Source organism: Ptychodera flava, chromosome 13, assembly GCF_041260155.1.
Source record: "Ptychodera flava strain L36383 chromosome 13, AS_Pfla_20210202, whole genome shotgun sequence".
Lineage (NCBI taxonomy): Eukaryota > Metazoa > Hemichordata > Enteropneusta > Ptychoderidae > Ptychodera > Ptychodera flava.
The window spans coordinates 29,719,269-29,745,930 of NC_091940.1; the positions used below are offsets into that span (position 1 = coordinate 29,719,269).

Consider the following 26,662-nt stretch of genomic DNA (forward strand, 5'->3'; position numbering starts at 1 on the left):
CGAACTCTCAGGAATACATGACAAGCGAAGTTAATGTGGACTGTGGGCATAGAGCAAGAAAAAATAATTTGCGATTGATGAGAAAGACAGTATGATAAATGATAAAAAGAGATTTATGACCATTGAGCTCTAATGGGACAACTGTTCTAACTCCTGATATATTTTTCCATATTCTTTTCTGATGTTCACAATCTTTATGTTCTACCGATAGGGTCCTATGAATGTTAATTAAGTGTTCTTTTGTTGGCACAATACGTGAGGTTTGTTAACGCGCATGGCAAGTATGTGTTTCAATACGTTAGCAAAAAAAGAAAGAAGTCCGGACTCAAAATTCAATTTGTCTTGAGTGACAATGTCAGTTAAGTAAAAATACAGGATTAGTCGACAAAATGAACACTGAGTGTATATTACGCATGCGTAAAGGGAAAATAGAAGTGAGGTAGGCGCAGGATTATGGGATTGCCGACAATGTCATACAATGATTCGGGGTCTGTCCTTGTAAGCGTTATTCATTTGATCTTTCTGGTTTTTAAAAGCAAGGAACCTGAAGTCGAAATTTACTCCAGCGCACTTCGCAGCAGTTTTTCTCACTTTCAAGCTGACAATAAAACAAAATTTATGTCCCTTATTCGTTTTTAAAACAAGGTCGAGAAACGTATATACGTACTGTTGCCGCGCTGTGCTTTTGCTCAAAAACCCAACAACTCGATGACAAAACCCAACTCGCGATACTGAAAGGCTGTGCCTTAAAATGATTTTGAAGAGTAAATTGCGTGTAATTGTCAAGGCTTATAATTGATTTTGCAGTTCACAGTATAAAAGGTTTACTTACTAGCGCGGAGGAGAATATAGGCGTTCAACCTTTGCATTAGGCAACGCTTCACGGACGCACCCTTCATTTATTGGCTCACACACAAATACCGTAAAAGTGATCTAATTTGTTTAATAGTGACGCAGTCACGCCACACTTGTGACTTTTCTGGGGGTTTCAACTGTAAGGTAACCCGAGAAAAATCAATTTGCCACTCGCCAGGGGAGTTTCAGTCATAGTTTGAGAAACGCGCAGCAAAGCTGTGAAGTTTAAAATGCACAGCCCTGGGGAGATACATAGCAAAGAGGAAGAACATATCACAAACGTTAACAGTTTATAGCGGATTAAATGAAAAGAATGACGTGTGTGTTGGTCTCGATTTCATCTCGATGGAGTGATATTTTACCCCACATCTGGAACAATTTTAAATATATTTGAATCGTCAGGTTCACAGCTAACGATCATTGAAGTTTCCACCTTTCTAAGGTTGTTCGTTCAAGTTGAAGAACCTTAATTTTTGAATTTCCTCGAATCATGTGGATTTAAAATTATGCAGTTGACGTGCGCCGTTGTGACAGAACCCTTGGATTTGCTTGTGCCTCTTTCGTGAGGACAGATTCAACAGTTTTCTGCTAAAATGTTTACCTTCCAAAATCGAATCCGTTTCAGTAATTGAAAGGCTTTAACTTTACGATATGGTTCAACGTCACATTCTGTATATTAACATGTCCTTGAGTGAAACAGTGTGACAAGCTAAATGACTAATTTTGCCGAAAAGACGAGTGTCAGCTCACCGTCCGTAACGCGCCATTCTGATATATTTCTCAGATGCAAAACATGAGTTTCTTCTTTCAATAGCCGTGCCAAGAAAAAACAAAAACACAAACAAAAAAAAACCCAGCCCGACAGCAGAACGGACACGGGTGTAACCGTACGATGAATCAAGTTCATGTTCTTCTGACATACTCGAGATCTCGCGTTGACTTCAGTTGTGGTGATCGACATTTCAAATGATGAAATAACCGAATTAAGTCATTAATTTTGGTCTGTTAAGATGAAAATACATGCGCAAACGTCTGTTCTATAAACAAAAACAAAATCTTACCCCATTGCATTGTCATTTATCTCTCTTCCCTTAGGCCTAACCCAGTGAATTTATAGCTTAGTCTGTGGGAATTCGTTGTCTACAAGCTTCTTGAAAAAGCCCCAGACATTTTCTCGTTTATTCGTTTTGATTTATTTGAAGGCAGACTGTTTCATAACATATACCATTGGATTTACTATTGAATATCTAACCAGGTGCGTTAAAGTAAGACAGACTCTACGTCAGAAAGGCTATAGAAACTTTGATCAAAATGAAAACTCGTCCTGTATTTCGCGAATACTGGCATCTCTTTAGAAAGTTTGGATATACACCCAGTCTATAGCGTTCGAAATCGGGCCTTTTCCTGTTACACCGCTCATGTGCATCAACTTCTGATTCAACCTTCATTATCCATGCGAATAAATGTTGGCAATACGGAATAATACGGTGGCGTTGCTAAGCTGTGGTACACAACTCAACACCATTCTAGGCGGTACACTTAATCCGTTTACCACTAAAGGCACCCTAGGACAGTTACTTATTTACTCCAATTGTGTTCCAGTGTTCTCCAGAACGGTGTCTTATATTTGAATGTTATTTATTTTGTGTTACCGACAGCGGTATGGAGCAATTTTTGGGTGTAAATTCACGTTCAAGATAAGAGTGGGTTGTGGTTTCACACAAATCAGCTAGACTATTGGCGAAGTGATGATGCAAGCTATTAGGTTGGTCGTCGGGGCTTGAAGGTATCTTCAGAGGGGCATCATGTGTACAAGGATGCCAATTTGAAAGTCTGCACAAGAAACCTGTAGCCTCGACTGTCGCGTCGGACACCATTTTCCGAAGGTGCATTGCATATTGAAACTTCACAGGAACCGTCAAAGCACGGCTAAACATCCTGTCAACCATAGTCAAATTTGACTATTACGATTTGAGATTTGCTGTTCACGGTCTATTTCGTCCGGTGCATATGAAGCCAGACAGTGTAAATGAGTTTTCAAATTTACAAGAACCGCTCGATTTCATCCCAAATGAAAAGATTTGCAAGAGATGCGTCATTTGTAGCCTCCTATTCGGTCACTTCGGTTGCCATGTCGACAAGATTGCCAAGATTGTCGGCGAATCTGAGTCGGCGAACCAGGGAAGACCATTTTTATAAGGTCTCGTCAAGACCTTTATCGAGTACTTTATCTAGATTTAGTGACAATAAAAGACTCACATTGAAAAACGTAATTGCGTTGAATGCTGGTACCCCATTGGCTGGAGAGCTCACGGCTTGAAAATTTAATAACGTCACCTCTTCAAATGACATTTTTCATATTACAAAGCAGGGAAAAGTAAAAGGGCGTTCAACCCACGCCAAACAGATATCAGCAACAATTACCCGTATCGGTCAACGTGATCCCATTGGCTAATATTCACGGTAAATGCTGACGTCATTGTATCGTGATGGGTTAGAGCAGTAATACTTGGTGCTGCGTCACCACTTGCAAATATCATTTAACAGTGTCACTGGTGTTTCAATTCAACAATTTGCACGGTGACCCTCGAGTTTTATTCTTCGTAACTTAAAGAGAATCACGGTTCCTTCAGCTGATCGCAAAACTTTCCTTTCCGAGGAACCGTACTGTTTAAACTGAGAATCTAGTTATCGACTGTCAGAACACAACCAGTAATTTTGTCACGAACTGAGCATATTTCATGTCTGACTCTAAAAGGACAGTGGTTGCACATCTTCCAAAAAATGGAAACTCCATACAAGGCCTTGTTACTAACATATACTCAGTCCCTCTCGATCGAAATATGTATTCTGCACACTAGGGTATTTTCAAAACGTCAAATATTGTTAGTAAAGACGCCGGGTTTTAAGGTATCCGGCCCACCAGCTGTAACTTTCACTGTCTTTTCTCCTTTATTTTATTCTGCCTCGTTCCACCCTCAAATCGCTTAAGAATGCCTATGTACAGCTGCATACAGTCTATGTGTGTAACGTTATTGTGGACAACAGGGTTTTCGGCTGTACACAGAGACAACACCGCATTTTGTGCAGCATGCGTTGTCGTTTGCAAGGCTCGTAGTTCGTGTTGCAAAACACTTTCACTGGGAAGAATAATGTAAGGAAATACACTTGTTTGCTTGAACAAATATGATGAAAATCCTGACAGAAGTTAAAGCCATGATCCCCGTTTTAGGACGATCAAAGAGAGTTCTCCAAAGGAACGAGGCTCACGCTTTCAAAGTATGAAATGAATATAAGAATATTTCAATGAGCGGATTCTTGATCGATACAGTATTCAAAACACCTAAAGCAGCTGGTACTCGGTAAAGATTTCGTATAATCATATATTCTAAAAACCGCTGAATCGTTTAACGGTAACGATTCAGAGTTATATTCACACGTTTTCTTCGAAATCTCTCCTCTATCTTTTTTAGCGCACGTAGCCCGATGAAAAACCGCCATATTTGCATGAAGTAACTCAATAATTAATGCGCAAAAAACTCTTCGTCTGATAAATCGAGCCGTTCAAAGCGCTGTCCATTGTTGGTCAGCGACAAGGGGAACAATGGCGCAACGGATGTTGAATCCAGACTTTGATAATGAGGTACTGTCGTAATAAGATGACCAGCAGCATTCGTACATTGTCGTGATGACGTTATCGCGTGGAATTTCATAATTTCACGCCCAGACCTGTCGGTAGTATAAAAATGCGAATCGTTCCCAAAGTTGATATGTACACCACGTCACTTCATCATAGTACCGAGAGGTTTGACAAGATTTCGACACCAATATAACACCCAATATAGGTGTTGCGGTCAACGGAGCATGTCGAGAAATTCCTTCGAAAGTAATGGTCATTGTTTCCGTTGATAATGATGCGATTTTAAAGGAACGGTTGAACATTGACAGGGCACTGGTATGGGCGGACCAAAAGATTCAACGAAGGTTACGACACATATGTATTATATTCAAGCTATTGGAACCACCCACAAATGCCAAAGGAGCATGTATTGAAGACTAAGACCGCCATCGGACTGGATTTGCAGAGCGGGCGAGAAGTTGCATGTCCTTCACCACAGTCCCTCCGGCACCCGCCGGTAGGTGGAGGGACTGTGCCTTCACTTACCGGCTGGTGAGAGTGATCGGAAATGGTACAGTCTATATCCTTACAAGTATTTTCTCGTCTGAGAACAATATACGTTGGTTCAATTTACCATACTTTTGTTTGCTTTGGGAGAAAAAGACTGAACAAATGAAGGAACAGAACAGGAGCGAGCGAATTCATTATTTTCTAAATCACAATATCCAGCATGCTTGAACGTAACAGGGTGGTTCATAAATTCATCGACAATCAATCGGAAGAGCTCCATTTGAGAACAAAAATAAAAGGCTTGTAGACAAAGCGCTTTTGAGGGGAATCAATATTTTACCGCATAAAAACATACTGAATATAGATTTCACAGCGCGTTAATTGATTAAATGAAACGTCACCAGTGAAACGGGAGGTCCGAAAAGTGTCTGTGTTCAAAAAAAAAATCGAATCACGGATGAAAACATTCCCCGCATGTCATGCACGTCAATACCTTTCAAAGTGATGATGGATATTGAAATTGGAGAATATTAGAAAAAAAAGATTGCAATATTCTTTAATATGAATGTGTCATAAAGGGATATACAACATATCGTGAATAATTAACATAACCATGTATTGGAAGGTAGACATCTCAGAGCCGAGGATTTACCGCATGACATGTCTCAATAACGCATTTAAAGGGCATGGCGACTGACAGGCTGCGGAGACCAGATATGAAATGTCATCCCTGACGATATAAATTTGACAGAAATCGACGGCTTTATTAGAATTTGAAGACGAGCTTTATTTCTTCCAAGCTCTTTCGCCAGGTTTCGGGCCCGGAACAGATGTCTTTCCCGGAGATGAAGGAGTTATTCCACTGAGATGGCGCTAATCTGCTCTTGAGTCGCATTAGTAACCGACTACTAAGGGAATGTGGCCATCTGTCTAAATATTGGAACGCTGCGATGTGGACTTAATCATAATGCACTGCCGGAAATGTCAACATAGTGAATGACACAAGGAGGGAGGTTTCCACTGTGATTAAAACGATTAAAAAGCCCGACCGCTATACATTGTTAATGTATAGATGCAAAGTCTCGAACACTACAAATATTATATAGTCATTACGTTGTATTTCTGTCAACCGACAGTAGCGAGATTCTCATTAAATGTTGAAATTGCAAAGCTGATTTTCACTGATCCACAGTCATACAGTTATGTCTTTATTACCTGACACTTTTGTTTGCTTACATCATAGTGTGTAGTTATATCGAACAACCGGTGTTTTACTGTGAGTGTGATACTGAGTGACGAATGCAACACATAGAATACGTGTTTACTACTCCAGATTGCTCATATGATATATACTTGTTTATATATATATATATATATATATATATATATATATATATATATATATATATATATATATATATATATATATACAAAATGTATACAATATATATATATATATATATATATATATATAGACACAGTACATATGGAGAGAGACAGAGACAGAGACAGAGAGACAGACAGAGACAGAGAGAGACAGAAGACAGAGAGACAGAGGGAGACAGAGACAGAGACAGACAGACAGACAAACAGACAGACAGAGACACAGAGATAGACAGACAGACAGACAGACAGACAGACAGACAGACAGACAGAGACAGAGAGGTGAGGGAGGAACATTTAGAGACAAAGATAGAGAGATGTTAACAGTCTGACGGAGATCAGGTTAAAGGGAGACATACAAAATAAAATAATAGAAGCTGAGGCGGAGGAAAAAGCACATAAAGTCATGGAGAGAGAGATAGATAGGTAGACCTAAGATAGACACAGACCGACAGATACAGAGGAAGGAATTGCCAGACAGAGACAGGGAAAGGAACAGTTGGAAACAAGAGAAGAAACAAACCAACAGATTTATGGAGACAATATATGCAGGTAGAGAGACAGAAGAACCGAAATATAAGAGAGTACATGTGAAAACAAACGTAAAAAGCCAGACAGATGGCAACGTAAATGCATTAGAAGAACAGAACGACAAGTTGTTAAATCTGGTGTTTTGATTATGTTGAGTAGTTAGGGCGGTGATATATATATATATATATATATATATATATATATATATATATATATATATATATATATATATATATATATATATATATATATATATATATCGAAGTCCTCGTATATCGGACTATCGTATATTGACTCTAAATGCAGACTGCAGAGAAAGTGTCTTTTCCTTAGGAAGCCGTCAAATACATTCAATGAATTGTAGGCAAACCTCGATAAATTCAAAGAGTTACACTTTACAGTGGCGTTGACATTATGGAGTACTAGAAAAGCGAACATTAAGGAATAGATTGTGTGCCTACCCTTTTCTGCTGCCAACAGTTTTTTGGTTTCCCGATCTTCTGTTTGTATACTGCCATTACTCTTTGCGGGCAGGCTGCCATTGGCGTCCATGCTGACGAAACCGTTGGCTCCCTTCGGACAGAGTTCGATGTCTTCCCTGGTGGTGCCCTCGCAGAACTCGCTGTATCCGTTGCCGTAGCCGAAGAACATCGTCTTGAAGTAGAAACCATAGTAACGAATCTTATCCATCGCTGCCTTTTATGCAAGTTAATCTAATTGGCGTGTTTCGTCCCCCGGTTCGCAAATCATAGGGCCAGCGGCACCTTTCTTCTGAATATTCAAAGTACAGCGTGGGAGTTTTGAGGGGAGTGGTTCTCAGCGCAGTGCCTGTGGACGAGACAATCGGAGTACAACGTTATTCTCGGCTGGTAGTGACAGCGACACGTTGCCAATTCAGGTGTTCAGTTATTGCTCAAATTGGTCCTAATAGCCGTGTCAGAACTACAGAACTGATTCGATCTGTGATACTTCTTGCGTCAAACCGAGTCTCTACAGTGAAATGAAAATGCAGACGACTCCCTAGGCGGGTCGTCGTTTTATAGGTACAAAAATGTATATACACCTCATCTAGCCTAACGACAGAGAAAGGTAAACCTGGTTTTAATTAACTGTACGAAAGACTGCTCCGCGGAAGGTTCAACGTTAAAATATTTATTACAAACTGGCCAAACGATGAATATCATTGTTGCTGACGACACGCATTTGTGTCCCATACAGCTTGATGCAGTGAGAATTACAAGCAAATGTTTGTGGCGGTGCCATACTTCATCAGTATTTGACGTTAATTCGGACTGCTGTCAATCATGACAAGAATTGGACAAAGGAAGTGACATTTCTGCAAACATTGGTCCCGGTCTATGTAGTAGCCGGCCCTCTTTTCTGTCATTGGGTTTGCCGAACAAACGTAGCACCTTGATCAGCAAACAATTCAGCTCAATTTTATGTTCACCTCCAATAAGGTGGAGTTTTATGAAACATGTGGAAAACCTATTCAAACGTAAAGCGAGGGTTGTAGCCCTCAAATCTGCCATCGCCAACATGATGCAGAAACCTCAAACAACTGTTATTTACAAGGCAGTAGAGTGAGATGGGCACTTGTCAGTAATCACAATCACACAATGGTATAGTTAGTTTATTGCCGAGCAAAACACACCGAGCTTTCACCTTCCACACACAGCTCTGTTGACAGTAATTCAACCGGGAAGGAGAGGCGTCCCGTCATTCGGTCAATGTTCATGGTCACGTGATTACACGAGACCTATATAAGAACGGTCTGTAGGAACATGACCAGAAAGTGCGTGTCCTTCAAGTCTGTGTAGGGCTATCCCGTCCGAAATGATGGACAATTGCAAACTTTCATTTTTTGGACTACCGGTGGGGAAAGATACAAAAATAGTGAAAGTACTAAATACTAGATACTAAAACTATACGAAGATACTTAAATTCGTGTTTAACAATATACATGTAATACACAGAACCTGGCTGCCGTTTTATTTCTCGGACATATCCGCTCTGTGTATGATCTTGTCAGAAAGTATCAGGTTTTCACGTCAAACAGATGACAGCTAGCAAAATCGATTCAAAATTTAATCAAACATGTCCAAACCGCGCCCTACAAGACTCTTTTTTTACGCGGTGGTAGCGGATAACTCTCGGACGAAAGGATACCCTCAGAAACCTCGCACGGATAACAGTTACAAAATTATCAATCAATGCCGTTCAATGTTATCTTCATTGAATTTTGTAAGAGAGCGAATATTTTGTACCTTTGTAGATAGTGGTTTTACAATTCAACAGCTAAAACAAACAAGCAAATAAACGAAATATCCAGGATTTCCGAACATTAAGCTATTGCTAGCAGGAATTTTAAATTTTGTTGAAGAAATACTTCAAAAATTTAACAAAGACAACACTCTCTTCAATCAATTGAACGATGTGTTCATGAAAAGCTAACAATTAAGCATGTTTTACGTTGAAATCATCAGTATAAATCATTACATATGCGGCCATGGATTTCCCTCTTAGCAAGGCGTGGTATGCACATCGCCTACCCGGTGCCCGTGAAAATGTTTTTCTCACATTCCTGGCCACTGGGAGTGTGGGATCGACGTTGTGGGAAAATCGATCTACACTCTCAGTCCCACACTCTGCAGTAAATATTACACAAGCTCTGATTGGATGATAGACAGTTTATTTCGTTCCACGCGCAAAATGTTATCCAATGGCACGACGAGTAACACACGGACCAGAACTACAAAGTAAGCAGGTCAAAGTACAGTGGCAGACGACAGACTTGTCACGATTTTGGATAATGTTGTACGTGTCCAATGTGAATTTAACGCATTTTGTGGTCATGTGAGAAAAAGAATCTCATACACCAAGGACCTGGGATCAGATTTCTCACACTCGTTGGGGATATTTTGTCTCACACGAGCCGCAGGCGAGTGTGAGACAAAATATCCCCAACTAGTGTGAGAAATCTGATCCCAGGTCCTTGGGGGTGTGAGATTCTATTAATCTGAAGGAGGAGTAAAAAATGTGCACATCCCTTGTCATGGATATATGATGTACACGCTCTGCTCCAAATATATCTCATAGGGTCGTATGCGGAACTTGGAGGAAGCTGACTTTTAAGGTACCATTTTCCCGTTCCGTAAATACCACAGACACCTCATGGTTCAATGACGTTTCCAACCTTTCCAACTTATAACATTTGCGTGCGGATGTAGAACCGATATAAACACGCGCTCGCGATTGATTCGTTCTCCTCCCATTTCCGCCCATGCAGCCATCTTGAAAATACCCACAATGCAGTTCGAAGATCCTGCTCTTTCACATCATTGCGGGGGTCATCTATCAAGGGAGACTGACGTGCGTAAAACCACAGTCCCTCCGAGAGAGGAACATTGGCGAAACAGTGTCTCCATTCCGGGTCTCACCTTACTCTCCAAACCATACTTTCTCCTTCGAAATCGGTTTTCTGGTCCATTGTAGGCCTAAAACTCCTATTACGATTTTGCCGAATGGAAAACGAATTTTGGCTTGACCCCATAGGGGAAGGCATTACGTTACGCATGCGTAACAGCTGCCCATAGCCTTCTTGAACAATGTAACCATATTCATGCCTTAGCTCTATATCGACTAGCTATTAATGACACCCTGATGGCCGGTTTGAGTAGTTTATATTTGTCTTAGACATCTTGTGAAAACTAAATTAGTACTGCTTTGTGATAGAAAGACTTTGAAGATTTTAATTTCTTGTTGGTTACACTATGACGTTATTTACCTCTATTTTCTCAAGCTAATAATTTGTGTTTTACCAGAATTTGACGCCAAATATATAATTATTTACAGCTCTGACCATTTATCATCGACCCTACAATGATATTTCTATCACTAAGATATTTTCGATTCTTTTGCAACACATTTTGGGAACAATCCAACATAATCGTCACTGTCCAAACTTTTAAAATATCACTGACGGAACAGTGCTTTAGAAAGCTAATAAAAGTGTAGACACCAAAATGGCACACGTAATGACAGGGAGGGACGTAAAGAAGAGTATAACTGGCACGGGTGACTATAGATCTAGGTGGACACAAACCTTTGTAAACCTAGCTAAAAGGTTTTTCCTGGGGTCCCTAGATATGTGCTCTATCCTTCACCCTAACGACTCCCCGACTCCCCATGCTACTGAAGATTAATGCGAAACGTTGTTTTTCTCCCATGATCCTAGCTTTTACCGTTTGCTTTATAGAAATGATAACAATATGATATAAACTACACATGTACATCTCATTTTAATCAACAGTAGACATAACTATGCTCCTTATAGAAGACTTTTTTTATCTAGCACTATTTCGAGTTGTTTGTAAGCGTGTTACAGGGCGTGTATTCTTAAACACGTCTCTTCCTTTGTCACTGAGATCGAACAGACTCTGACATTTCTAAGAGCATAAAAAATCCTTATCCGAAGTAAAATTCCATACTTATTACGTCACCACCATTACTATCACCTCAACCACTATCGATATCACAATCCATAAATTTATTCATCCATCTATCTATCCACCAACCTACCCACCCACCCACCATTTATCCATTTATCATCAACAAACCCTCCAACACACCCAATTACGTACGAACGTAATTACCGAACGATTGATGCGCCTGTTTTATCTATCCAAGTGCCATCTGTCTGACAGTGTTTGTCTGTTTATCTGTTTGTCTGTCTGCCTGTCTATCTATTTGTCTGTCTACCTATCCATTATGTCTGCATCGTCAAAACTACAGAGACAAAAGGTGAATTAAATCGATGCGCTAATTAAGACTTTCCATAAATTCGGGAGTCAATTTGTGCCTAATTGAAAAGAAACATTCAGATAAATTGACGATTCAACTTGTGCCTATTTTTCATGAAATAGAAATAAACAGTTATCGAGTCACAGTCTCGGCATCTTCAAAGAGACTCGCGCATGCAAAGAGATAGTTTGTTTCTACAACGAACAACCTCTCCCGAAGCGAACCCGCACTGGTTACCTCACAGCGAGACACTTCGAACAAAACACACGAGTTCTGAATGACTCCGCTGGCGCTGTCAGGGCGCATTTGCTCGACAGGGCCATGTCAGTGTGCAAATTAGCGCCGGAGAGTGTTCCCATCTCCAGGAAATGACGGGAGCGACCGAAGTAATCACATTTAGATAAACCCACACGGTTTATTAAACATTTCTATGACACCGGCTAACAAGCGATTTAACTCGATGCCAAGAGGCTCGAAATTTGATTTGCCAGGGCCATGCCGGTTCACGTATTGGTGATGCGTGTGACATGTTTTCTTATTGACCGGCTCTATGTGACAGAAACTGGCAATTGTGTCTCCTCGTACAGTGAGAGCAAAGTGACATTTCCTGTAGATTCAACTTGAATAAAAAAAAATCAAATGAAAAAAATAATCAATCATAGATTTAACTTATTTATACCTAAGTGTTATGAGGAATGTACTCGTCCAGCGGCGTTTATTATTTTTTCTATTCTGTTCTTCAGCGGTGTGGAAGGGTTTTACAGCGTTTTATTATCGAAGAAGTAAGTATATATTCACACTGTGTCATAGTAACATGTTTTGGTATTCACTCAGTTGCACACTGAGCGAGTATAGTCAGGAATCTGAGTCGATGTGCTGCCTATAAGGACATCATTTTTTGCTCAACTGACAAGACACAACAACCCTTTGAGAACGCCCTAGCCACACGTAGATTGCGTCATCATCTGAGGAGCCTGATCTCCTAGTTTATCCCTCTTTTGAGTTCGTTTGCAAGGTTTCGACGTAGCTTCTAGATTTACTGATCTCTTCGGTAAGCCGAATATGTTGTGCTCGGACATTAAGGAAAAGGCCAAATTTGCTAATTTAAAGTCAAGGAAAGCGCCAATTGTTAGAATGTGTTCGAGAAACATAAATTGAGGGAGAAGGTTTCATTTTTACTCCATATGAGAAAGAAATTATCAGTAAAAAATAATAAAGCAACCAGAAAAAAACCGTTGGTGACTTCAGCGACTTAGAAATACATATTTACCAAAAAAGACCAGGTGAAAAAGTGATATTGGTGGTTGATGACGTCATTGTAAATACGCATAATTCGCACATACGAGCGGATACTGTCTATTTCAGTCACCCATACAGCGTAGAACCGACTGACAGTGCTGTCAAATACTGCGATCAATCTTTGCGAAAACGATACACTTGTCTTATCTACATACTCGGCTCAATGGTGCAAGGAGCTTGTACAGGTTGCATGCCATTGATGGACCCAGCGAAAGATTAACGGTAGATGCTGATAGGCGTCTCATCACGACTTAAGATGTCGATGCCAGGAATAAAACATCGCACAGAAAGTCGATGATATACTTAGATGGATAACGCTCCACGGAAATGCCCTACGGAGATAGCGCGACTCGAAACAGAAAGTTTTGAACTTTTGCGTAAACCGTCCTTAAAGGCAAGCGGTCGTCGGGACTGCGCACGTGCGACTTTCTTTTTTACAAAAATTACATTTCATGCACTATATATAGATACATCATGTCAACATAGCTGCAACATTTGAACTTGAGCAAGGCACTTTGCTCCTCATTGCTCCATTGGGCAGTCACCAGGGTTATGGGTACCTCATCCTGCAATTTTGCGTTCGCCTGTTTGATGATGGATAGAATAAAAGAAACAATTATGTCGAAAAGACTGAGCTACTCACGCACAGTGGTTATGTTCCGCACTTTCAGTGTGACTGTCTGTAGATTGACTTGTGATCATATCAACGGCAAGGAAAGGTTAGCGTCCTCATAAAACGAGCTTACAGGTCAGCGACTTACATTTATGTGTATTCCAGAGTGGGTCTTATCTGACGTCGGAAACAGATCATAATTTTATTGTCAGGTTATTGTGTACATGCATAATGTATGGGGCATCGCTGTCTGATTTTTACGGTCGGGGGAAACCTGTCGAGCACGTGGTCGGCGATATCCGTCTGTGCAACCCGGCATGTAGCATTTGTCTATCTACGAGTTCTGGCCGCTCGCCTGAACGTAAGCAGCACGCAAGGCCTTTTAATCGAACTGAATGCAATGAGGCGGCGGCCCGGAGAGGGTAATAGCTATTAAACGTACAAACGAACAAACTATCTAAAAAATACAAATGAATTCACGGTATTCATTATTTGCAAATATCGACCAGGGAAGTCTTGACCTTGAATGTTACTCCACCTGACTCACTCAGAGTCTGACGAAACTCGCAAACAGGAACGTAAGATTATAGTATGCTAACGTGTGTCTACCATTAAATGTACTTTAGTCCGACGAAAGAAGAGTGCAATTTATTTCAAACACATCGTGTATGCTCATCACTGGTCCCATTGCAACCCCACTTCCATACAGTGTCTAACCGCAATTTCCTCCGTGAGGCTGAAATACTGTAAGTTTGTCTCTAGTCCTTAGTCTCTAAATTTACAAAAAAATAATGCGAACACGCTTATTTTGATTTTGTTCTTTGAGTTTACAAAGATCCAACTACAGACCTGCAACCAACACAACAGATAATGTCTGGATGCAACGGCAATGCTGTCACACTGCAAGTTGACTACGAACTCGCTGTTCAGAACGGCACAGTGTTCCTACTGATATCAACATTTTCTGCTTCATGAACCGCGCAAAAATACTGATATGAGCAGCCTAGTATAAATCAACGCTGGTAGGCATGACATACATAACGCTACCTTTTTTTTCTTTTTTCGCCTGATAATATTTTTTTTGTTAAATGACACTTGCGAAAATACTAGTAAATTTCCTCGACTTCTGTGGCATGCAAAGAGCGTTATAGGTCAATACATACAGTATGCTGAGAGTATCTTCAGGCCCACTATCCTTTCGGCACTTTGGAAAGCGTGTATGTCTGCTCGGTGATGGTTTTGAGAGTGAACTTGAACATGCGCATTGTTAGCCGGTGTCATAGAAATGTTTAATAAACCGTGTGGGTTTATCTAAATGTGATTACTTCGGTCGCTCCCGTCATTTCCTGGAGATGGGAACACTCTCCGGCGCTAATTTGCACACTGACATGGCCCTGTCGAGCAAATGCGCCCTGACAGCGCCAGCGGAGTCATTCAGAACTCGTGTGTTTTGTTCGAAGTGTCTCGCTGTGAGGTAACCAGTGCGGGTTCGCTTCGGGAGAGGTTGTTCGTTGTAGAAACAAACTATCTCTTTGCATGCGCGAGTCTCTTTGAAGATGCCGAGACTGTGACTCGATAACTGTTTATTTCTATTTCATGAAAAATAGGCACAAATAGGCAAGGATTGTCACCCTTTCAAATCGTCATGCTCACACTACTCCACTTTTACAGGAATTGCACTGGTTGCCAGTTCATCAAAGGATTACTTTTAAAATCTTGATAATCACTTTCAGATGTATTCATGGTTCTGCCCCCAAATATCTCACAGAAATGTTAAGTCTTTACACCCCAAGGCGTTAATTACTTTCGGAAGAGCATTTCAAGTTGTGTTCGATCAGAGTGAGAACAAGGAAATATGGTGACAGAGCTTTCAGTGCCGCTGCTCCCAAATTGTGGAACGCTCTTCCGCTGAGCATCCGTTTATGTTCAAACTTTAATAGTTTTAAGCGTTTGCTAAAAACTACCTTTTTAGACTTACATTTTTAAATTAGATTTTTAGGTTGTCTTTGATTTTAATTTATTTTAATATCTGAAATTTCAATCTGGTAGATTATAGTATGCTAACGTGTGTCTACCATTAAATGTACTTTAGTCCGACGAAAGAAGAGTGCAATTTATTTCAAACACATCGTGTATGCTCATCACTGGTCCCATTGCAACCCCACTTCCATACAGTGTCTAAGTGCAATTTCCTCCGTGAGGCTGAAATACTGTAAGTTTGTCTCTAGTCCTTAGTCTCTAAATTTACAAAAAAATAATGCGAACACGCTTATTTGATTTTGTTCTTTGAGTTTACAAAGATCCAACTACAGACCTGCAACCAACACAACAGATAATGTCTGGATGCAACGGCAATGCTGTCACACTGCAAGTTGACTACGAACTCGCTGTTCAGAACGGCACAGTGTTCCTACTGATATCGACATTTTCTGCTTGATGAACCGCGCAAAAATACTTATATGAGCAGCCTAGTATAAATCAACGCTGGTAGGCATGACATACATAACGCTACCTTTTTTTTCTTTTTTCGCCTGATAATATTTTTTTGTTAAATGACACTTGCGAAAATACTAGTAAATTTCCTCGACTTCTGTGGCATGCAAAGAGCGTTATAGGTCAATACATACAGTATGCTGAGAGTATCTTCAGGCCCACTATCCTTTCGGCACTTTGGAAAGCGTGTATGTCTGCTCGGTGATGGTTTTGAGAGTGAACTTGAACATGCGCATTGCGACCGGTCACCCTTAGCCAATCACTTTGAAAAGCGTGCATATCTGCTTGCATAGTTTTGAGAGTGAACTTGAACATGCACATTTGCAACCCGTCAGCCTTGGCCAATCAAATCCGTTCATCAGCTTTATATACAGCGTAAAAATTCCAGGTACAGCTGTTTGAACATAGACCCTAGTTTTCTCTACAGTCTATGGTTTGAACACAGAGAAACATAAGCAGAGTGGCAACAATTGCATGCCGTTTGTTCCATGGTCGTCTCGGTAGACTATTGGCTTTTCATATTAAAATGAGCTTCAAAGGTGTTAAACTTTTTGGAGGCTTTGTTTGTGGTTGATAATTACACGAGATTATGCGAAAAATACGACGAGATGGCATCGTACTGCCAGTCGCGTAGCACTGTAACTTTATGAGCTCTCAGGCCAGAAACACTGCTTCACGCCAATCAAAACATAACACGCCAGCAGTTTCATAAACATGTCCTTTATTGACGCACATGTAAAAAACGGTATGACTGACCGTAAACCATTGAGTAAAACCAGACAGTATCGATAAAAGACTTTCAAATTTGGTTCAAACACACTCATTATATATTCATAAAAATATGAGAGGAATTTTTAAAACGGTAAAACTCACTTTCCTGAAGCTCAAAACACTCCAGTTTTCGCCGGCACATCAATTCCGATCAGCACCACACGACAACAACAACACAAACTTTGTCGAACATACTTTCGCTTAACAATTGGTGAAAATCCGAAAATTACCGAAGGGTGTATGGTCGGCACTCTTCGGAAAAGAGAGCCAAGAGCTTCGTGAGGCGAGGCAAACATGGATGGGTTACGTAACCGCTTCACGCCTTAAATAATAACCGTTGCCACTCTGTCTATGTTTCTCTGTGGTTTGAACAACTTCAATTATACTCGTATCTCTGCGCCTTTTTGCAATAGGTCATTCTGTTCGACAATATCCTGTTCCGAAAATGTGTAGTCACTTAGAGCTAAAATTGTAAATTCTATCGTTGATCGCAGAGGAAAAAAAATCAAATTTGATTGAACCATTGTAGTGCCAAAACGAAGTAAAGAAACACTTAAAGTTATTGTAATAAGCGCCCTCATCATCATATCTTACTATTATAAGTCCAAAACTTTTCGTTGAGGCTCTAAGCAAACTCTTATTACCTATCGAAAACACGATAGCAGCTCATGCGCTTTGGAATCATAGAATTTTATCAGTCGGTTAATCTGTAACCTTTATTCAAATCCTTTACTTGTTGTCTTACATTGCAGCTTAGATACAGGCCTGAACGGTTAATTTAATTTTACGATACTCTTTTATGATTCAAAAGAATCTCTACAGATCTCGTAACAACCCCTAGTGTGTCGTATTGTAGGCCCTTTATTGTCAACTTTTACAAAAATATAAAATCTGAAAAACAACGCTCTCTTCATCAAGAAGTCAAGAAGCCAATTCTATCGCAAGGAGCCAATGGTTCGCCCTGACAATAAAGATCAGATTTTGAAGAAAAGCACAATGAATAACGTTCCCGATGAAGGAACGATAGGATGATAGCTAGATTAAGAAAACTGATAAAGACAGAAATGTTTGATTGAACAACCCACGCAGCTTCCCATTCTGTTATCAGTCCAGCAAATCTCTGACAATGTATGTTCTGCCTGTGCCTTGACAGTGCCCTTTTAAGTAATCACACGATGAGAGATACAGCCATGCTCGGTAATTAAATAATATTTCTCCATTCTATATTAGACACCGCCCGAGGCATACAGACGCTGAAAAATTACCAACATCGGCCAGTCAATCTTTCGTGCCGTCATAATGAGACTCACTGTATGTATTCAACATCTTGACTTATTGAAAAAAGGAGACTTCTGAACAGAATATAATAGAAGCCACTATTCTCTCGTTCTCTCTTCCACCGTCTGTCTGTCTGCCTGTCTCTGACTTTCTTTCTTAGTGTCTCTGTCGATCTCTCTTCTCTTACCATATTACCCCTTTCATCTAAGTGCCATACACTCTTGAAAGCTTGCGCTCCTTGTTCTGTCTGCCTGTCCAAGCTCGCGCGTCTATGTTTTTCTCTTTCTGGCGTAGATTTGTTGACTACCTCTGTCTCCTATATTTCTCCCTTTCTTCTTTGTCTTTTTACTGTAATTCAGTTCCCCTCATTCTATCTATCTATCTATCTATCTATCTATCTATCTATCTATCTATCTATCTATCTATCTATCTATCTATCTATCTATCTATCTGTCTGTCTGTCTGTCTGCCTGTCTGTCTGCCTGTCTCTCTGTCTATCTGTACACGTGCCTGTTTTCATTTGATGATCGCAGCGCATTTTGTTTGAACAACACAGACCGCCTACACGGCATCGGATCCACGACAACTTAAGCTATACGAATGTTCAAATAATCAATGAACTTTCTCCTTTAAAGCGGAAAGGCCCGTGGCGAGGGATAACATAGAAAGTGATACGAACTCAAAAGTGTGAAGCACCGGAAAGTCAATGACGTCCAGACGTCATTTCTGGCCCTCGTGACGTTTAACAGCCTACGGGGAGGACTTCTAGCCTCGTTCAGATTCAAAGATAAGAACAAAACGAATGAAAACAATCTGGTCAAGACTAATTGATCATTGCAATGCCATTCGATATATACAGGCATTGATAGGTGATCTTAAACTTGAAGGGCAAAGCGAATGGCAAATCTGATATGAATAGATATTGGTGAGTGTATCTGATGACCTTCAATGCTCCGTATGAATTGAAATTTTGCGTCAAAAGGTTTTATTCGGAACCTGTGAAGACGACGTGTTTCCTTCCTTACTCGCGACACGTGACAACCTTAGCCACTGAAATAACAAGAACTGGTTTACACGGCAACTTTGAAGGATGGAAGTTGACATAACTTGCTAGTCATAAATTTGTAAATGTGTGGAAAACTTAAATTGTTGACATTGGGATCTGACAGTGCAGAAGATAGTCGACGATTTCTCTGAGTTTTTGTGACCTTGAAGTTAGAGGTGAATTATTAGCCCATGAGAAGTTTAAAAGTCTAGGCTGTGAATTTAAACGTAAGTCTGGTAGTCGGCTTCACTGGCGGCAAGAGGCATATCGAATGGACCCGATACACTGATGTCATTCGACGCCTCGAACGGAGCAAAGTACGTTTCCAGTGTTTTACCGCGATATCAATGATTTTTACCGGATGAAAGAAATGTGCAAACAAAGGCACTCATAAACGCTACCACGCACACAGCAAAATTCACAGTGCGCCGCCCTGAAAAGGCTTATGTGCAGCATCTCGGAAGCTGTTATCCAATTGGTTGGCTGTATCTTACCGCTATAATTGAATAATACAAATAGACTCTCTAAGTTGCTGTGAATAGCAACAATCGACCAATCAGATATAACCTTCCGAGCACGCTGCACATCAGCAGAAGTCCAGAAACGCGAGATGCATGGCGATGTGACTGTAACAGATAGGTATTGCGCGTGCAGCCATGATGTCGTTTTAGAAGTAAGTGCATTCTTTACAGCTTCTTGCCGTTTTTTTCCGAACGTGGCCAGCAGAGAGTCGTAATAATGAATAACTGTGAGTTTAACGCTTCGTTTCATGGCATTTTACGAGCTTGTATGGGATCAGTTTATTCTCTCATCCGCTTAGTTTTATTAGTCATGTGACCATGGTAATCATTCGCGTCACCTTTGGGACGCCGCTTTTAAGACGGCAAAGAGGTTAAGGGAACTGAAATGAACAATATTTTAAGTGGGCTTAAGGACACCAAGTTAAGGGAACTGAATGAACAATATTTGACCGTTTATTTTTCTGGTTGATTCAGAATTCGCTATTTTTGGAATATATTTTGTTTCTCATCTACCTACACTCTACCGCATTTATATCTGTCTTGTTGCGTTTAACAATCTGTCTCAATTGACAGCAATTAAAAAAAATCTTGCACTACATGATGAGTAAAGTGTCTACCCTTGGGGGTTAATCAGGGGGGTAATCAAAGTAGCACGTAAGGGATCATATTTTAAATCAGCGCGCCCTTTTTTATATATTAAATTGCAGTATATGTGCTTGCGATCATTTTATGGTGTCATTTCTTCGATGATGTTGGCCAGAGCCGTAAAGTCATGATCATTTTTCATTTCAGATTTTGGTGGTTTCGGCCCGGTATGATCGGATCACAGACCAGGACGTCCTAGGCAACAACTTACTTTCAATCTTTTAATTTCAATCCAGAAAACGCCACTGTCGAATACATAAGCAGTGTCGATTTCACTGCGTGAGAAATAGAACAACCAAATACTTTCAAACAGGTATGGCAACAACAAAAATCAAACAAACAAATCGAGTGTGCACCATACTTTCAATCGATTTTCAAGTGGCGGAACGTTCGAAGAGATAAGACAATTTCAAAAGCGAGATGAACGTTCAGCCAATTCGGTTTATGGAGCTCTTCGGCTCCTCGGGGAACAATAGTGAATATTTTAAAAGCGTTTATTGAGATTAATTCTAAGCAACCAGATAATGTGGATTTTGTTTTATATCGGAATCGAGTAGTAGACACTCTTTGCTATCAGCGGTTATCAAAATACAGTGCGTGTAAAACAAATTATTCCATTTTGGTCGACTTTCGTGGAAATTCTCAAGTAACAAGCGTTTTTAAATATTAAATTGCGCACTTACTTTTCTCCTTGTATGCTATGCTGTGCTCTGGGGAAACTAGTTTCGCCCATGATGTTTGTCAATTTTATTTCTTCTGGTTTCAACTTGTCTCCTCATGTCCATGCGTGCGAAAATGTCGATCATTGCATTACAGTATGACAGATTTCATGGTCTGAAAATTGTCCTTGTTTTATCTCAAAGCTTGACAGCGAGCTCTTTGAAGAGATTTGTACATTTGTGGCAACGCTGCATCGGATTGGCGGGAGAAGAAAAATTTTCTAATTTTAGCATCAGGGGCTGCTGTCACTCTAACCTCTAAATGATAATGTTGTTCAAAATACCTAGAAATTGTTTAATGTAAAAAACACACATTTTGGTCAAAATGTCTCGAATTTATCGGCCTGTCTGCTGCTCGAGGGTTATGACGTTCTAGTCTTTTAAATCACGAAAAAGCAACGTTAAGCATATGTGCGTTGCATAGCCAACGTTGTACGAAATACCTCTCCATGTCGATAAATTCAGAGGGGCAAAATGTTCAGAGCTGTTATTCAATGCTATTTCGTAATGAACAAGAAAAACACGCGAATGCTATGAACGTTTGCTTTGTGTTTCAGATCTCTCAAAAAGTAGTTCATATTCTTGTAAGATGTGAAAGAACCGACGTAGACGTGTTTTGAACTCAGGTCAGTTGGGTTAGCAAAACCTCTTTTCTCGCAATGTTAACGTTGAGATCAAAAACACTTCGAAATTTATTCTTTTATACGAAAAAGTTATATTCGCTGGTAAACCGACATTCATTTTTCATACCCCCCTCCCACGCCATTTTGGAATCGCTAGCGAAGAAAGTGTGGAGCCGAGCGTGATTATTTCGAAAACAAATATCTTCTGTTATCTTTAATTCACGAAACATACGCACATCGTGTCTGATTGATGTCTTGTACACTGATTGTTGAGATACAGAAACAGATTGTCCGCCATTTCTCAAAGTGTTGCTGCATTCACGAATGAAATCAAAACGAAGGATTATATTGCAGGGCTCTGTTTCAGGGGCACATCAGAGTCCCCGTCGTTCGCTAAAAGACACAGATTGCACGAACGAACCAAGCCCACGGAGTCTCTTACCTGTTACGATTAAACAGCGCCTGGAGCAATATAAATAGTTCCACATTTATCTCGTCGTCGGCGACGATAAATTCTCTAAAAATGATCTCGGATGCTGCCCGTATGCATATGCGCCCCCTCCGGTTTTTCCGAGGTACATAAGGCAATAAAACAGCCCGCGCCGATCGGTAAGATAATGTCTGGTGGATTACTACGGCAAATATTGCATCTGCTATCGCGTATCTTCATCGCTGCCCGTTGGCAATATAAATTATTGCTCGCGCACTCCAACCGATAACGTGTGCTGTTGTGGCTTTTAAAGATTTAATGCCGTGATTCTAGAATGGAAGGGGTTGGAGAACCTACACACATTTTTCACCGGATTTTGTGCCGGAGGGGGTTTCGCATTATATGAGAATAAAATAAAGGAAATTTTCGCAATAGTGAATATTTCTTTCTTGTTTTTGTTTCCGAAGACGCTGTAAGTGGGTGAATTATTCTTATGGATTTAATTTAAAAAGTCATCTAGATCTCTGCAGTTTGAAGCTTCTTAGTATTAGAGATGGCAGCCATTGGTGTTGACGCCATATTTCCACTCTTGAAACCATTAATGGAAAACATAGCTTCAAAAAAACGGCTTTTTTGCCGACCTGTAGTGCGAACTGTCTAGGGACTACCACGGTTTTGCATTAACTTTTGAATGAGCGAGCCATACCTATCGCTCTCCTTGGCGACACGGACCAGGCGTATTAGAGAGTTGAAAGCCCGCTCATATATGAAGGCCAGTTCATATCAGAATGTAAACACTTTGAATTCAACAAAATGTAATGAGTAAAATACGCTATATTTGCTACACTGGCTTGCATTTTTGTTCGTCATTTTGGGAAAGCGTTTTAAAGATCGTGAAAACTGCGTCATTTCCGCATGAGCGTGTCAATGAAAAGATCGTCACTCAAGCATATGTCTTCTCAAAATGAACGTTCACGTCAATCCATCCACCCATCTAGTTACAATTTGATCCTTTAAGTTACCAATCAGCTTACCAACACGCCTACTTATTTACTTAATATCAAAAATCTTACCTACCTACCTACCTGCCTACCTGCCTGTCTGCATGCATGCATGCATGCACATACATACATACATACATACATACATACATACATACATACATACATACATACATACATACATACATACATACATACATACATACATACATACATACATACATACATACATACATACATACGCACATACGCACATACATACATACATACATACATACATACATACATACATACATACATACATACATACATACATACATACATACATACATACATACATACATACATACATACATACATACATACATACATACATACATACATACATACATACATGTTATGCTATATCTACTAATTTCATAAATGCGGTTGAATCCGTCCTTTGATATAACACAACAGTCAGTGTGTTTTTCGTTAACGTGAGCTCTATGCCAAAGAGGACATTAAAAATACTTCTCTGGGAGTTAACCTTTATATTGCAATGTCCTGAGCATTTATTCGCTTGGAAGAGAGAGGCATTGTATGTCCACCCTCAGGGATATTTGGAGATAGAGGCGATAAATGGCTGTGTGTAGTGTGCTATTCCTAACCCATTTCTCTCTGCTGATGCACTTGAACTCCGGGGTCGTTCCTTGAACTCTGACAAGCTCTCAAGCACTGCGGGAGGAAGCTCTTAATGCAGCGATAGCTGATGATTTTAAGAGTGAATCTGCCAGTGCAGGCGATGGCGTTTTCCTGTAAACGCTTGACAATCATGCTTGTGATGATATGCTATCTCACGCACAACAAACATTCCTTTTCGCTGCGTTCTGTTGCTAACTGCGTCAAACTAATGGCAACTGACAATGCGATAGCCGCATGCACATCCGCCTTTTGTTAATCTTGTTCGATTTTCTCGCGAGTTCTTCTTCGAGTGCCACAATGATATGCCCTGTGTATCCGATTCCCGTAAGGGGCAATGTTACTGAAACTAAGTTGTCGCATTTTACAATAATTTAATCGCGAATCGGAGTTCAGATTTATGATTTTACGCACGAAACGCCTGTGAAACAACTTCACTGAGTTTTCCTTTTGTAGGAGTAATTCTGCCCGGCATATATCACTATGAATAGTATCTTTCCTTTTGAAAAAAGACGAAACTTAAACGCTAAAAGTAAGAAAAACTCTGGCCTGGGGGAGCCATGTTGTCATTAGCTAGCCGGCCTTGCAAACGAAAGGCACACGAGCGAAGAAAGTCTGTTCACGGTTGTCAGTGGGGACTCAACAACCCTCATGGGGCGTTCTCATTTTCAGGATTGTGAGTTCCCCCCTTTAGCTATCCTTTTTAAAAAAAAACAAACTAGAATACAGTATGTCGATTTCAAAGTGGTTCTTCCCTCAACCAATGCAAATCCAATGTCCAGGAGTTTATATTTTTAAGACACGAACACCTGTAGAGCACGTGTTATAATCCAGTGTACATTTCGAGTGGGCATGGCGAAAGTTTTGCCTCGGTGAACTTGGGCTCTCTCATCGCGAAAGCTTCCCTTAGCCGAATTCGCATCAATAAAACATACAAATAATGAAAAATGTCCTCGATTCAGGGAGAAAAGATAATATAGACGCGGCTCCCTCGGGGGCAATGAAAACCCCGGTAATTGGGCAGGAAGGAATACATTTGTTTGTGTATCCGTCTTTTGATGCAAAAATCACGTAGAAGAAATCAATAGGCCTTCGTAATCTATTTCCACGTCTCTGTGCACTGCATAAAAACCCTATAATACTTACTGTATTAACATGGATTATTGCCTGTATTTTAGCTGAAGAGTGCATATACAGATGAATACAGTCAAGAATCCATTTTTTGTATTCAGCAAGCCTGTATCATGTGGATTCATGTGAATTCACGTGTATTACACTATAATACAGGCAACTCAGTAATGTGAATTTATCTGAATTATTGGGTTTTCATGCAGTGGTGGGTTTTTTTTACCTGGGTGTCAGTGTACTATCTCTGATGGCTCAGTGATTAAACGTGTCACCGCCTTGCAGTAAATGGGATATTTGCAAATGTTGGAAATAAAACCTGGTGTTTATTTCGTAAAAATCTTCAAGGACGTGTATTAAGTTTACCGACACAAAACACAATGTGGTTTGTCCACTTCTCGCTCGTTTCCTCTCGTTTAGTCTCTAACTCAAGCTGAAAGGTCAACTGTCAGGTGCATGTATCTGTAAAATAACGGACAAACACGTACAAGAAAATCAACGCAAGGGTCTTATCAGCAACTTGAATGACGTGCAGTCACTTAGCAAAGGGGAAGTCTATCTGCCAACAAAGACATTGAAAAGTTTGATCAGACGCTCAACTCAAGCTTTCTGTTTTTGAGAAATGGAAAGATGCAAATTTCATTGTAAAACAGATTAATAAATTAAATTGAATACAGTAGCCTCGCTTAATGTTTCTTTCTAGTAATTAAATGCATAGATGATATTCAACCATGCAGATTTACAAAGAGCATACGGATCAAGGTCAGAAGATTAACCTGATGCTAGTTCCTGTGATAACTGCCTTTATCGTTCACATTGCACATCCGTTTCATTGTATATGAGCGGTAAAGCGAGTTCAAAGCAGGGGCGCAATATATTGTAAATGTACTTAAAACAGAATAATATATGGTCGGTTGTTCACAGGCAAGACAAGAAACTAAAGACATTCATAATCTGGTCTTGAAATCAAGGGAGTGCAGACAAGGAATATATCGGAGGGGCGGCGGCGAGATAAAGCCGACGTCAGTGAGCAGAATCCGACGACAGGTCTCATAAATGTATCCGGTAGAACGACTTTGACACAGGGTTAAGTTGTCACTGATCCCGATATAACGCCGTTGGTCGAATGACATGCATGTGTCTTATGTATGCCATGTAACCTCCACAAATGTAATAATCTCCACAAATGTAATATCAACCACAATTGTAATAAAATGCACCCATAAATGTAATATCGCCCATAAATGTAACAAAAATCAACCATAAATGTAATAAAAACACCAACCACAAATGTAATAAATGGTAACCATAAATGTAATAAAAAATCACCCATAAATGTAATATTTTTCAACCATAAATGTAAAAAATCTATTTTGTCGTCGCAATTGAGGAATTAGCCCTTAAATATTGATCTATGTAATGAGGAAAGCAACTCCACACATTATTCATTTCTTAATTGTTTGCGTTTAGTGTGTTTTGCATATTTGAAAGTGTATTTTACGTTTCCCTGTTTTGTGTACAGAACTGATTGGCCATGGCTAGACACAGCTGTAATCTGAACGTCAGTGCAGTCTCTACTCCAGAGTGGGAAAGACTGTATAACACTACGATCCTTTAACGCCGTTTTTTTCGAAAATTGCCGTACTTTCTTAATCAATCGCCTCAAATTCGTCTTCAGTGGATAAATTGTGTGGAATAATCGATAGATTGTCTGTAT

General features: G+C 40.1%; 2 protein-coding genes across 2 annotated transcripts in view; both read right to left on the bottom strand.

Annotated features, from left to right (window-relative positions):
* The window catches only part of LOC139148120 (reticulocyte-binding protein homolog 2a-like), a 581,355-nt gene that overhangs the window by 371,092 nt on the left and 183,601 nt on the right, over positions 1–26,662 (bottom strand). The gene's annotated exons all lie outside the window — the stretch shown is intronic.
* LOC139148098 (vesicular inhibitory amino acid transporter-like) overlaps positions 1–26,662 on the bottom strand; it is a 90,040-nt gene that overhangs the window by 12,759 nt on the left and 50,619 nt on the right. The window contains exon 2 of the mRNA XM_070719395.1: positions 7,360–7,726. Coding sequence (XP_070575496.1) covers positions 7,360–7,588 — 229 coding nt within the window. The 5' untranslated portion in view covers positions 7,589–7,726. The remainder of the gene's footprint in view (positions 1–7,359; positions 7,727–26,662) is intronic.